Here is a 13,286-nt window from a genome sequence, read left to right as displayed (position 1 = left end):
TGAGGCGCCTCCGATTCAGCGTGAGATCAGGCTTCTAGGCGTAGAGCTCACGCCGTCCTTAGAGGAGGGGGGCGTGCGGCAGGCTGCGGCGCGACAGTGCGGCGCGGGGAGCCCGGACCTTGCCCGTCGGCGCCGACGGCATTGGCTTCGAGGACGGCACCGACGGCGCGTCCAAGCCTTTGAGCTCCGACAAGTCCACGCCGAGCGCCTGGGTGGGCCCGAGAAGGGGCTCGGGCGAGGCTCGGACCTCCGGGGAGCGGTACAAGGCTCGTCTCTTCTCCTGGCTCTCGAGGTCTTCCGACTCGAGCTCCTCGAGCTCTGCGAGCAGGTCCGAGTCGTCCATGTCGTACGCGCCTAGACGCAGCAGCACCACGACCGCCACTCACGCCGAGCAGCGCACCGCTGCGGCGCCGCTTCGCGCGAGGAGACGCCCACCGGCCATCGGCCGCCCCAGCGCCTCCGCTATGTCGTTCGCATCCGCCTGCGCGTCCTCAATCGCGCCTAGCGAGCGAACCAGCCTCGCCGTCAGCGCACCCGCCCCGAAGGCGGCACTCCGCCCCCCTCTGCTCTCGCGGTGCCCATCGTGTCGTCGACCGCATCCACTCCGCCTGCGGGACGCGTCGCGGTTTAGTCAAGGACGCCCGGACGCGTCGCAGGGACATGTGCATGTGCATGTTGTTGTCGCGGACGTGTCGCGCGGACGTGTCGCGGGGACATGTCGCGGACACGGGGAACCGGGCACACGGCGTACAGGGCACACGCGGAGAGCCACTCACCCATCTGCGCCGTCACGGAGGCCATGGTCTTTGCGCCCTCGCGCTGCGCCTCGACGACCTCCTTGTTGAGGTTGAGCTGCTCGAGCGCGAGTTGCTGCGTCTCGAGATTCAGCCTCGCCTGTCCAATCTTCTCGACCTGCCCCTCGTACATCTTCTTCCGCTTGATGCACTGGAGCGCCTGCCGTCCCGACAGCGCGCGCGCGTCAGGGGGCGGTGCGGCCAATCGCCGACCGACGCGGCCCTGGCTTCGACCGGCCGCCTCGCCAACGCGGCCGGGGCGAGAGGGGAGGCAAGCCGGGCCGAGTGGGGAGGCGCGCGCCTGACTCTTTTTGCCTTGGCCCATAAACTTCTTGGCCTCGTCGGTCTGTGGGCGGGCGGGGGCATGCTCAGGACGCCGCCGCCGCGAGGCGTCTGCACCCTAAACCTCATGTGCAGTCCAAGGATCTGAGCCGCAACGCACCTCCTTCTTAATTTTGTTATTGAGGTAGTCTTCTCGCTTGTCCAGCGTGTCGCCCGCATCGCGCAGCTTTGTGATTGCGTTCAGAGTGCTGGACGCTGACACCGTTGGACCGGCATTCGATGTCGGCGGGGGCGGCGGTTCTGCGATTTGCGACGGACGTCGGGGTGAGCAGGGTCCAAGAAAAGCTGGGGCTTTCAGCGGTGGGGTCGCACCGGCCTTTTTTCTCCCGAAGAGGTTCATTTCCGGCGGCGGGACAGTGGTCAAATGCGCGAAGGGTGCGGCGAGTTAGCTCTTTGGAAAACCGCGCAGCCGCGCCTTGCCCGGCCGATGCCGAAGACTGAAGAAATGATACACAAACTTCAGTTTGTCTAGTGAACTGAGGAGAAGCGGGTCGAGCCTCGGCGCAGAGGGCAGCCTAGCGGGCGGGAACCCTTACCCCGCGCCTTCTGCTGACCGCCGTTTTGTAGGCGGCGGGACCTCCGAGCGCCACGAGGCTCTCACACCGCTCTCGACTAGCGTCGGCTCCTGCTCAGACAGGCGCCTACCTTTCAGTTCTCAAAGCGACATGGTCTACCAGCTGCCAACCATCGCGGGCGCGACGCCCCAGGACGCCGCGCGCGCCGCCGGCGAGCTAGCCAACGTGGACCCGAGCGATTTCCATACGAACCTCGAGACCGGTGACATCCTCATCCTGGCGAAGAACTCCACCAAGAGCATCGCCTTCATCACCAGCTTCAGCGCTGGGGGGGAGGCCAAGATCGGCCTCAGCAGCCAGGCACCCCCCACCGCGGGGCAGATTCCACACGCCAAGTGCTACATTTGCACCCGACACCACAAAAGGCACAGCAGACAACGGCCCCTTACAAAAGGCACAGCAGACAACGGCCCCGTCGAAGAGGCCGTCATACTCCTCCGGCTTCGCCCCCCCTTCCCAACCCTCCCCTGGCTCAGGCTCCTCATCCTCGCGGCGCGCAGTGCGCACCCCGCCCCGCGAAGACGAGCCCTTCCGCCGGCGTGCCTCCCGGGACTGCCGCCCGCGGCCGCCGCCCTTCCCCCCCTCCGCCGCCCGCGCCGCCTTCTCCGCCGCCCGCGCGGCCGCCTTCGCCTCCTCCGCCGCTAACAGCGCCTCCCTCGTCCCTCCGCGTGACCCCAATGGGCCCCTTGCGCATCCAGGAGAGGTCGCGCGAGCGACCCATCCAGGGGTTACTCGAATACGGCAGAAAGAAGAAACTGAGCGCGAGTGGGCTCCGAGTAGAGGGGGCGTTCCGCAGCTAGGGGGACCCACAGCGCGAGGGAAAAATTCCGCCGCTGGGGGAACCCCGGAGCGCAGAGCCAACCCTCTGTCCCTGCGAACGCGCACCCCGCCACGGTCGAGGAAGAGGGTGCGTTCCGCAGCTAGGGGAAACCCGGAGCGCAGAACTATCCCTCGGAGACGTGTTATGGCCCTGCGACCGCGCACCCCCCCCTAGCTAGGGGTCACGCAGGCGCGATGAAAGTGTGGACCGGCGTGAACAGCAGCTCCTGACCACGGCGCCGCAGGCGCCTGTTGATAGGTCCAGGTGATAGCCCTGGATGGGCAATGCATACGCCTCTCTGGGCCTTAGATCGCCCGACCGCGTCCCGGTGCTCTGCCGTCGGATTTGTGACGCCGCCGCACCGCGCCGCGGCCGGGGGCCCTCCGGAGGCCGAGGATGGCCGTGGCGGACCGGGACGAGCTCTGGGAGGGGGAGTGTCAGTGTATATATTGTAGAGACCAATCTTGTGCACAATATCTCTCAGTCTAGCTAAGCCAGGGGAGGCGATGCCGGGGCCGTACAGCAGCTTGATGGTGCTTCGCCGGCGTGCGTCCCGGAGCGGTGCCGGACGGGCGGTCCAGGGGAGAAAACTCAGGACAACGCCGACGGCGCTCTGATTCGACTTTTACTTCAAACAAAGACAGTGGCACGCGCCGCGGCGCGGTGCATGCCACTGTCAGGAGCGGATCCGTCAGTTAGTTGTGTTCACGCCGGGATCGTGTCCTGAGTAACCTGCCCAGACTTTAGGCTTGGACAGTATCTTTGCGCGGTTTTGAAAGACTATCCCTGACACACAGAGAGTCACTCCTGACGACACACAACACCCTACAACTGCGTCATGACCAGCCTGCCATGCGTCGCCGGTGCCGCATTCGTCGCAGTGCTTCTTTAGCAGGCGGTGGACTGTCGGCTGCGAGGACGGTCGCATTTGCGCGAAGCGAGGCGAGCATTGCTGCGCGTTGCATGCGCCATGACTCGCGCCAGCGCGTGCGGGAGCTCCTGGCTGAGCGTTGAGTCCAGGCGAGTTGCGCTGGCCACGATCGCTACGCAGAGCCGAGCTGACGCGCCGGGGCGCCGGCCAGTCGCAGCCGTGAGGCATGCCACAGCAGCAGAGGCACCTGCCACCCATTGGGCGGGCAGACAGAAGGCCAGGGCAGCACTGGCAAGTGCAACGCGCCTCATGTCGGAGAGCGACCGTGCCTCGTTCGCCGCTTATGATGTAGAGTTTGTTGTAGAGATTTCACGTTGTAGAGCGCCTCTACATCGCTCTACAACGCTCGCAGTTCGTCACGCGGCGGATGTAGAGCTCTACAGCTCTACAGCGCTCTACATCTCTACAGCTCTACAGCGCTCTACACTCTACCATCCTCTACACCCTCCCTCAGGTGTCGTCGTGGTTTCGTATCAAGAATACTCACTCACTCACTCCCCGCCGCTTCACCGTCACACACACACACACACACACACACACACACACACTTTGAAAAGCCAAATTGAAATCCTCAAATCCCGCTGTTCTTCACCTCCCCTCCCTCCCTTGGGTTGTCTGTTTTCTTTCTTTCTTTCTTTTACCTTCCTACATACATACATCCCTCCAGGAGATTTGACTTATTTTTGTCGGGTCGCCTTCTCGGCCTGCGAGGATCGGCCGAAAGCAAGAAACGACACTACGCCCGCCCGCCACTGTGTGGAACGGGCTAGCTCAAGGTTGCGTTAGATTGTCAATGGAGAATGGCCGCGTTCTCGCCCCTTTCCTGTCCGCGTGGGTCTCAGAGGACGAATGAGCACCGGACCTTCGAGGACATCAAAGTCGGCCGCGCCCCACGGCTATCCCGCCGGCTCTCGAGTGTCGCAGCGCGACGCGCTTCACCCCTCGACTCCGCGCTGCGAGTCGATTGGGAGACGACGCTCGGCCACGGCCAACTCCACCCTGACGTGACGCACATGCGCCGAGTGTCCCCCCCGAGGGTGTCCTTGTATAGTATAGTTGGTTGCGAGTTAAAAAAAGCCCATTCCGCACCCGCAGCCAGCACCAGTACACATGCCGTTCTGGTGCCCCTCGGCTGGCCAGAGGACGACTCACAATGCAAAATCGGAAAGACATCACGAGGGGCCGTATAAACGGCGCCGCAGCGGCCCGGGACACTAACAGTGAGTTGCTGCCACTCGCCCGGCCTCCTCCCCCTCGGGGTCGCCCGGAAAGTGGGCTTGCGCACCGGCGCCCCCCCCAGCACGCCGACCCGAGGTGTACCCTCCGGCCACCTGGGAGGGGAGCGCTCTCCCTTTTTGGCCCATTGGCTTCACCATGATGGATACGGAGGTGGCCAGCCCTTGGTTGTGCACCTGCGGCGCGAAGAGAAGGTGATCTCGGCGGACGACGGCCATGCCGAGAGCGGGTCCAGCGCGGAAGAGGGTGCGCAGCGCGTCGCGGCCGCGCGCTTGGGAGCCGGGGGGATGGCCGGAGGGGGTGGGACGCCTGCATGTCCTCGAAGCTCCCATCCGCATACGCAAGCCGAGCCGCGAACGGCGGGGAGGGAGTTTTGGAGGGTCAGCCAAGGACGCGCATGGCGAGTGACAAACGAACGCAACCTGACCCGTCGCTGGTTTCTCATCGTGGCTGGGCCTGCGGGGGGGGCGCTTCAAGGGTGGAGGATCGGCCGAAAGGCGGGAAAGCAAGAAAAACGACCGCCTGGTGATTCGCCGCCACTCTCGCCGAAAAACGGGGGCGGGGGGCGCTGCCCACAACTGTTTTTACCTGAACTGTCAGTTGGGAGTTGGCAACTCTGTGTACTGTTGTGTCAGCGAGAGGAGAGAAAGTTTTTCGGCGTTAATTGAAAAGGTCGATCACTCCGCCTTTCGCCTCTCCCGGACGGTCGTGCCGCCGCCGTCGAGCGGCGTGTGCGGCGGCGCGGTGGCGGTCGTGCGCCACAGCGCGTGCAGGCAGGCGGCGTAGGCGCCGACGAGGTGGCAGCACGCGTACGCGGAGAAGGCGACGGCGTGCAGGTCGGGGTAGCGGCGCGGCGGCGGCAAGGCCGCCTCGGCGACGTGGAGCGCGACCATCCCGGCGAGGGAGGCGGCGAGGAGAAGGCCGCCCGCCGTCGCGCTGCCGCCCACCTCCATCGGCGGCGTGAGGGCGGCGGCGAGCGCGCCAAAGGCGAGCTGGCAGACGGAGTAGGCGAGCCGGAGCCCGTCGCGCGCCAGGAGCGGAAACATGGAGAAGGCGGCGAGCAGCGCGAACCAGGCGTACGCGCGCGGGTGCTCCGTGGAGAGAAGAGCGGCGGGCAGCAGCGGCAGCAGCAGGTGCTTCTCGTGCACCTGGGGGCGGCGCCGCCGGGAGTGAGGTGTGCAGCTCGAGCTGCCGGATCCGTCTCTTCAACGGAAAGCCTCACCCCGGCAGCACCTCGGCCGCATCTCGGCAACCCCCCGGCCGCATCTCGGCAGCACCTCAGCCGCATCTCGGCAGCACCTCGGCCGCATCTCGGCCGCATCTCGGCCGCATCTCGGCGGCGCCTGGAAGGAGAGGAGGAAGAAGGCGAGGCCGCACGCCGTCGCGCAGAGCAGGAAAGCGCGGCGCGAGGGCGCGCGCAGCAGCAGCGCGCAGGGCGGGAGGAGTGCGGCGAGCGTGCATCCGAGCGAGAGCCGCAGCAGCGCCTCGAGCGCGAGCTTGGCCTGCAGGTGTGAGGAGCGTGCCGTCCGCAGGCGGGGGGCGTGGAGAGCGGGTGCGGCCGGGCGGGCCTGCCTTGAGCTTGAGGGGAGGCAGCAGCGCCATCGTGCACCACACGTTGGCAACCTTGGCGGGGAGGCGTCACGGACGCGTCACGGACGAGTCCCGCGGCGTGCCCTCCGGCAGCAGCAGCGCATATGTTGTACATATACAGGGGCGGGCAGCCTTGTCCTCGTACAGCGAGCTAGGAAGTGTCTAGGAAGTGTCTAGGAAGTGTCTAGGGCGGGCAGCCTTGTCTTCGTACAGCGAGCTAGGAAGTGTCTAGGAAGTGTCTAGGAAGTGTCTAGGGCGGGCAGCCTTGTCCTCGTACAGCGAGCGCGAGGTCGGAAAGACGCGGCGCAGCACGGCGAGCGTCGAGTCGTACGGCGTCGCGCTCGCCAAGAAGGGCGCCCAGCACGCGGCGAAGGTGAGCGACGTGACGGCGCCCAGCGCGCAGAAGCGGCTCGCGGCGAGGCCGACGCCGCGCGTGCGCAGCACGCCGGCGAGCAGGTAGCAAAAGACGGCCGGCGCGAGGTAGAGGCCCATCTGCTTGAAGTTGAGCGAGAGCGAAAAGGCGACGCAGCAGGCGAGGGGCCGCCCCGACAGCGCCGCCACCAGCGCCCACAGCGCCAGCCCCAGCGACACGCAGTTGTACTGAAAGTGGCCGTGGTCGACCAGCACGAGAGGAGGGCTCAGCAGGAGCAGAGCGAGCGTGCGGGTGGGCGCGCCGCCGCCGCCGCCCGCCGCCGCCGGCAGGCGCGCAAAAGCGAGCGCGGCGGGCACAAACACGAGCAGGTCGGCCACCAGCACGGAGCGGCGCATGAAGGCGCGCGTCTCGGCGCTCTCGTGGCCGCGCGAAGCGTGCAGCGCGACGAGCTGCGGGTGCCACGCCTGGGCGAGCCGGCCGACCGCCCAGCTGAAGTGCGCGCTCAGCGGCGGGTAGTCGAGGCCCCAGTACTGCAGGTCGTTGTCCGGGCCGTGCACGTACCACCTCTCGGCCGGAAGGTTGACGGTCACCTCCATCCAGTGGCGCTGCGCCTCAAAGTCGCCGTACATGGGCGGCACGCCCTCGCCCGAGTAGCCGTGCAGCGACACGCACGCGCGCAGCAGCACGGCCGCCACGATGGTGGTCGTCGTGGCAGTCGACCGCATATACACCGACGTTGACTTGTCTTGCCAGTCTGTCGCCCTGTGCGATTTTCCCGACGCTGCTTCGCCGGCCAGCGGGATTTCTTTTGGTAGGAACAATGCAAGTTCTAGCACCCAAAAGAAAGAAGAAATTCGCGGCGCCTGCCCGGGGTTTCTCTCGGCTTGACGAGGCCCTTGCCGCTCCATCACACCCTTGCTGCTCTTTGCCGCCTCCCTGATCGCCACGATGTCGTCGCCGCTCACTCGGATCGGCACCTGCCTGTGTCTTGCCCTCGCCGCCGGAGCTCCCGCTGACATCAACTCGGATCTGACGAAGGCCGCGCTTCAGGCTGCGGTTCCGGAGGCAGGAATGGCCGAGTCGGCGGCGCATACTCAGGTGCTCGCGGCCCGCCGCCCACCACGCCTGAACGCGCGGCGACTGGACGAGTTGACTCTGACCCTGCTCTCAACTCCGACCTTGTCGCCAGGTGCCCGGTGGCGGCGGCGCCGAGATCCAGGAGGAGTTCGCCTCGCTGATTCAGCCGATGCTGGGCAACGCGACCAACGAGACCTGCACTGACCCGTTCCCTGTCGACATCTTCAACGAGACTATCCGCCAGCAGGGAGGGTACAGCAAGCTCGCGCTCGTCTGCATCGAGGGGACCGGCCTCGGCATCATCGGAGGCGACCGTCTGTACATGGGGCAGCCAATCACCGCCGGCATCAAGGCATTCACGCTCGGAGGCCTCGGCTTCTGGGCGCTGGCCGACTACGTCAACGTGATGCTCAACGCGGTCACCCAGGCGCGCCCCCCCGCCCCAGCGGCCAGGCGCGACCGTGCCTCACCCTCGCCTCTCCTCCCCGCGCCGTAACAGGACGAGGGGCAGATGTGGTCCTTTGCGCCGCAGACGTGGACCCTGCAGGACGGCAAGCCCGCCTTCCTGCACTTTTGGACCGACTGCAACCTGAAGTATGCAAGGCTGGCGGCGCTCGGCTTCATGGTCGTCGGCGCGGTCGTCGCCTACAAGGCGGCAAAGAAGTGCCTCACCACTGTCTTCGACTTCTTCAAGAACGGCGCCTCCAAGGCGGGCGAGGCGGCGGCGGGGCTCCTCTGAGCCCGGTCGGGCGCGGGGCAGCACGCTTTGTGCGGCGGGCGACCGCCTCTGAACTCAGAGAGACGAGTGGCCACTCACGCACCACTCCATGCATGAATGAGAGATACTTTGACTCACAGTATATACACACGTACACAGAGCTGGGAGCCCGCAGTACCCCTTGGCACGTCATGGAGCATTGGAGCAGACGGTGTCGGGACGCGGGAAAGTCATTCATTCCATTGCGAGTTTTTCGTACCGCGAAAAATAATCACACCGCCGCGCGCACGACCTGACCAGACGAGAATCTCGAGAGTGTGTAACCCTTGTGCGTACGGCTCCGCGTTCTGCATCCGTGCATGACTCTCTCCGCGAGACGATTGGGATTATTGCGGTGTGCAGATTTTTCACAGTTTCACCGCACGCTTCACCCACAACCGCGCACCGGGGGGGTGAGCGCGGAGAGCGCGGGGCGGACCGAGAAGCACAACAGGCTGAATGGCGTACGGCGATGGGGGATGACACATGACTGACTCTGGGCCTGTTGTGTTCGCGGGGATGCGTGTTGACGAAGTTTGCGTGAAGAGCGCTGTGAAAGCGTGACAAGGCTTGTGGCACAAGCACAAGGGCGACGATGTCGCGATGAGCCCCCAAATAGATCGTTCCTCGTGCGCCTCATGGCAGCGCCGCGGCGGCTTGCGCCCGCGCTGCTCTTCGCGCACGTACCGAGTCGGCAGTCGGGCTAGAAGGGGCAGGCACAGGGGCAGGCACAGGGACAGCCGCCTTTGCAAGCGCCTCAGGCGCGGGGCCGGCCGCCACGCCTTGGGCGGGCTCGCCATCGAGAGCGTTCGTGAGCGCCGCTGATGCCTGCTCCCGAGCCGCCCGACGCCGCGCCGCCCTCGCGCCCGGCGAAGCTTCCCCCGCAGGCTGAGGAGGCGTTCGATGTAGCGCCGGCGGCGAGCTCGTCGCGTCGGCTAGCGGTGGGAGCGTCGGGCGCGAGGGCGTGGCGGAGCTCCCCTCTATCCACGGCGCCTGCGACGCTAGCGTCCCCCCCGCTGTGCTTGTGACGGGCTGCCCCGCTGTGCCCGCGGCACTCGCAAGCTGCGCGTCGCCAGGGGGCGGCAGGTCGACAAAGCGAGGAGGGGGGCGCGCCTCGGCGGTGGGCGGCGCTCCACGGAGAGGGGGCAGCGTGACCTGTGCCCGGCCTGTTGGCCCTGCTGTAATGCGGCTACCGGGCAGAGCGGCGGCGGCCACGTTCGCAGCATCCTTGGCCGGCACATAGCTCACTGAGGTGCCAGCTCCCGAGCCGGCGCCGTCCGGCGACTCGACAACCGCCCCGGCATCCCCCTCGGGCGGAGAATCCGCCACCTGTAGCCCTCTCCGCTGCCGCCTCCGCTCGCGCCGATCCGCAGTGCCGGCAGGCGCCCCTCCCTCTCCCTCTTCCTCGCCGTCCCTAGGTGGCTCGGCCACTCGCACGCCCGGCTCAACCTTGCCGCTGTCCCTCCTGCCAGGCCTGCCTCTGGTGCACACGAGCACCGTGAAGACCAGCGCCGCTACTCCGGCACAGGAAAAGATGACGACCAGCAGTACCAAGAGCCACGTTGCAATGCCGCGTCGGTCGTCCGGAGTGGCTGGCGGGAACGGAGGCAACGATGGCGGTGCCGGCGGCGGGATTGGCGGCGACGGGGGCGACGGGGGCGACGGGGGCGGCGACGGGGGCGACGGGGGCGACGGAGGCGGCGGCGGAGGAGCTGGTGGACTTGGTGGTGATGGGGATGGCGGCGGATGCGGCGAGGGAGATGGTGGTGGCGATGGTGGTTGGGGTAAGCCGGGCGGCGCGTCGCTGAGCTGGGGATAGAGCGTCCCGGTCACGCCAGAAGTCGCGCTGAGCGATTGCAGCACGACGCTGTCATATCGATACGAGTAGTCGAGCGGGACAAGCAGGGCCTCTTGCGACAAAAGGAGGGTGGTAATGGCAAGGCGCTGGTTCTGCAGGGCCTCAGAGAGGTCTGGGAGTAGCACAAAGCCGAGGCGTACCATGGCCGACCGATTCGAGGTTGCGTGCTGCAGCCGACGCACGCGGCGCCCGATGCATCCCCCAGCGGATACGTCCCAGAGACACTGCTCCATCGGCAGGAGCTCCTCTGACTCAAGGTTCAGGGAGCTCCTGACAGCGCCAGTGATATTACTGGTGCCATCCTCGAGGGTATGACCATCTGGGAGGTTGTAGACGATCTGCAATGTTCCATAGTAGTCGGTCACAGGCGCAGCTGGGGGAGGCGGCGCGGAGGGCTGGAGGAGCAGCTCCCGGCTGGCGGCGTCAGCGACGTACAAATGAGCCGGCACCAAGAGGGCCAATAGAGGGAAATCCGTTGTTGACGGAGGCTGGGGGCTACTATGCAGAGCGTGGAACAGCGTGATCAGTCGGGCACGCGTCTGAGCGTCGACTTGCATCAGGAGCAGAGTGGTGCTGCTGGCAGTCTTGACGAGGGGAAGCTCAACGCTCGACTCCGAGAGGCCGCATGGACTCAGAGCTCCCGACGTTGCATTGAGGGCGCTACATATTTGGTCCACGAGAGAGTGGAGCGGCGGCAGGGCCTCACATGCAGTGGAAAAGGCGACTTCGACACGTCTGAGGCCCGGCCCCAACAGCGGGGGAAGCACTGGTGGCGCTGACGGCGGAGGTAAGGCCGGGGGATGGTGCGGCGGCGGGGGCGGCGACACGGGTGGGAGTAGAGGCGGCGAGGTAGGTGGAGGAGGATGCGTCGGAGGATGCGTCGGCGGCGACCGGGGCGCTGGAGAGCCAGGCGGAGGTGACGTCGGCGGCGAAAGTGGAGGGATTGGAGGAGATAACGGTTGCGGCGGCGGCGGCCGCGGCATGTCTGCTGGGATGACAGGCGGAAGCGTGGGTGGAGGCTGAAACGGCGGCGTCATTGGAGGCGGGGGCGGTATTGATGGCGGCGGTGACTGCGGCGGTGAGGAGGGAGGTGGCGAGAGCGGAGGTGGCAGCGCTAGCGGCGGCGGTGGAGCAGGAGGAGGGAGAGGAGGCGGACGGGCTGGAGGCGGCGGAGGAAGCGAGGGTGAGGGCGGTAGCCGCGGCGCATCAGCAGGCAGTGCCGGCGGTAAGGAGGGAGGCGGTGGCGATAGTGGCGACGACAGCTGCGGTGGAGGCAGAGCTGGCGGCGGAGGGGTGCTTGGTGCGGAAGGTGCGAGTGGTGGCGAGGCCGGCGGCGGTGGATATTGCGGCGGAGGTGGCGGCCTGTGCGGTGGCGGTGCTTGTGGCGGTGGAAGATCCAGCGGTGGCGGCTCAGAGGGGGGCGGCAACATCGATGGTGGCGTCGTTGGCGGCGGCATCACCGGCGGAAGCGCCGGCGGTGGCGGTGGCACGAGCGGAGGCGGCAGAGCAGGTTCAGCCAAACAGAGCGGGGGTGGCATGCTAGGAGGCAGCAGCGGCGGTTGGTTGGGCAAAGGCGATGAAGGGGGCAACGGCTGCGCCGGAGGTGGTGTCGACGGCGGCCCGAAGGGTGGCATCCTTGGGGGTGCTGCCGGGGGATGAGGGAGCTCTGGCGGCGACTGCGGAGGGAACAGTGGCGGAGCTGGCGGAAGGAGAGGCGGCACGGTGGGGGGAAACGGAGGAAGCAATGGCGGCGACTGCGGAGGTGGCGCCGGTGGAGGACAGCCGAAGGTCGTGCTCACCCCCTTGCACTTGTACGACGAACCTCCATCTTCAGTCACGTAGGCACACTGAGTACAGCCGGAAGAGCAATCACCAATCACGAGCGTGGCGAGGTCGATCGAGCTATTGCTTGGCTCAACGAAAGCTGAATCGCATGCAAGCTGGTCCCCCAGGACAAAGCCGTCGCTGGAAGCAGAGCTGATTGTGTTCCAACACCATTCACCAGCATTGCCGTCGACGAGGCTGCCGTTGCGTCTTGTGCCGTTTGTCACGAATAGCAGCCCATTGCAAGTTGTAAGAGGTTGGGATGGCGGTGATGCGCTATCTCCGCATGCAGGGCTCGCGAGCGATAAGAAGGCGAGTAGCACCAATGGCCTCGCACCGCGACGGGCGCAGTGCTCCCAACGTTCTGCCATTTTGGATCCTGTGGTAACGGCGTCCAAAAAAGCCTCCTTTGGTCTCCGCCATGGGTGTGAGGCTGCCAACTCGAGGGACCAAAATACGCGGAGAGGAGAGCGGAGTTACGCAGAAAGGCGAGAGAAGCAGCGAGAGCAAGGCAGACGGCAGCGGCGTCTCAGAACGAGGCCGAGGAGAGCGATGAGTCAGGGGGGAAGAGACAGCAGGAGAGAGAACGACGAGAGTGGGAAGAACGCGAGGTGGCATGAAGGTCGCTGCGAGAATTGGTGAGAAACTGCGGAGAGAGATAGGAAGTGGTAGACGCCAGAGGGTGGGCGACGGCTAGCACCACACTCCTCTCCTTAAAATCCCTGTGTGGTGGCGGCGTGCCGTCCTCCCATCCCTCCCTTGGGGTGCCTGTTTTCTTTCTTTCTTTCTTTGAGGCTGCCAACTGCACTCCAAGTGCAGGTCTGATTTGGTGATCGACGATCAACGTCTCTCGCTGCGGTCCTGCGGTCGTCTCAAGGGTCCCGGAGTCGTCTCTCGCGCTCTCTTGGGTGGGTGGGGGTGGGGGTGCTTTTCTTTTCTCTCTCTCTTTTTTTTTTTTTCTCTCGTCCCCTCGTTCCTCTCCCTAGTTTTCGCCTCCCTTCTCCTATTGTTTTCTTCCCTCTATTCTCTCTTAGTTTTTCGTCCTTTGTTTCGCCCTTCTATCTTATCTGTTTTCCTCCCCTCTTTCCTTTTCGTGTTCTCCTTCTTTT

The 13,286-nt window shown here is 65.9% G+C and overlaps 4 protein-coding genes across 4 annotated transcripts; 1 reads left to right on the top strand and 3 right to left on the bottom strand.

Annotated features, from left to right (window-relative positions):
• Positions 1-58: 58 nt before the first annotated feature.
• On the bottom strand, positions 59-1,476 carry VPS32 (vacuolar protein sorting protein 32; the record flags this gene model as incomplete). The annotated part of the gene is made up of 5 exons (XM_005792505.1): positions 59-354; positions 436-501; positions 777-1,140; positions 1,237-1,376; positions 1,449-1,476. The coding sequence occupies 5 exons, from the start codon at positions 1,474-1,476 to the stop codon at positions 59-61; spliced, it is 894 nt and encodes a 297-aa protein (XP_005792562.1).
• A 3,891-nt stretch (positions 1,477-5,367) lies between these two features.
• Positions 5,368-7,432, bottom strand: ALG6-1 (Putative: Dolichyl pyrophosphate Man9GlcNAc2 alpha-1,3-glucosyltransferase). Its single transcript, XM_005792585.1, has 3 exons — positions 6,553-7,432; positions 6,043-6,321; positions 5,368-5,846 (listed from the first exon to the last, which is right to left on the bottom strand). The coding sequence occupies exons 1-3, from the start codon at positions 7,384-7,386 to the stop codon at positions 5,376-5,378; spliced, it is 1,584 nt and encodes a 527-aa protein (XP_005792642.1). The 5' UTR covers positions 7,387-7,432; the 3' UTR covers positions 5,368-5,375.
• Positions 7,433-7,543: 111 nt separating this feature from the next.
• Positions 7,544-8,736, top strand: EMIHUDRAFT_439733 (hypothetical protein). Its single transcript, XM_005792504.1, has 3 exons — positions 7,544-7,759; positions 7,851-8,165; positions 8,238-8,736. Exons 1-3 carry the CDS (start codon positions 7,610-7,612, stop codon positions 8,475-8,477), a joined length of 705 nt encoding a protein of 234 aa, XP_005792561.1. The 5' UTR covers positions 7,544-7,609; the 3' UTR covers positions 8,478-8,736.
• Positions 8,737-9,131: 395 nt separating this feature from the next.
• EMIHUDRAFT_222984 (hypothetical protein) lies at positions 9,132-12,548 on the bottom strand (the record flags this gene model as incomplete). The annotated part of the gene is made up of 4 exons (XM_005792503.1): positions 9,132-9,969; positions 10,047-10,087; positions 10,329-10,726; positions 12,227-12,548. The coding sequence occupies 4 exons, from the start codon at positions 12,546-12,548 to the stop codon at positions 9,132-9,134; spliced, it is 1,599 nt and encodes a 532-aa protein (XP_005792560.1).
• Between the last annotated feature and the right edge of the window lie 738 nt (positions 12,549-13,286).

Source organism: Emiliania huxleyi (assembly GCF_000372725.1).
Source record: "Emiliania huxleyi CCMP1516 unplaced genomic scaffold EMIHUscaffold_107, whole genome shotgun sequence".
Taxonomy (NCBI): domain Eukaryota; phylum Haptophyta; order Isochrysidales; family Noelaerhabdaceae; genus Emiliania; species Emiliania huxleyi.
This window is presented reverse-complemented; position numbering and strand designations above follow the sequence as displayed.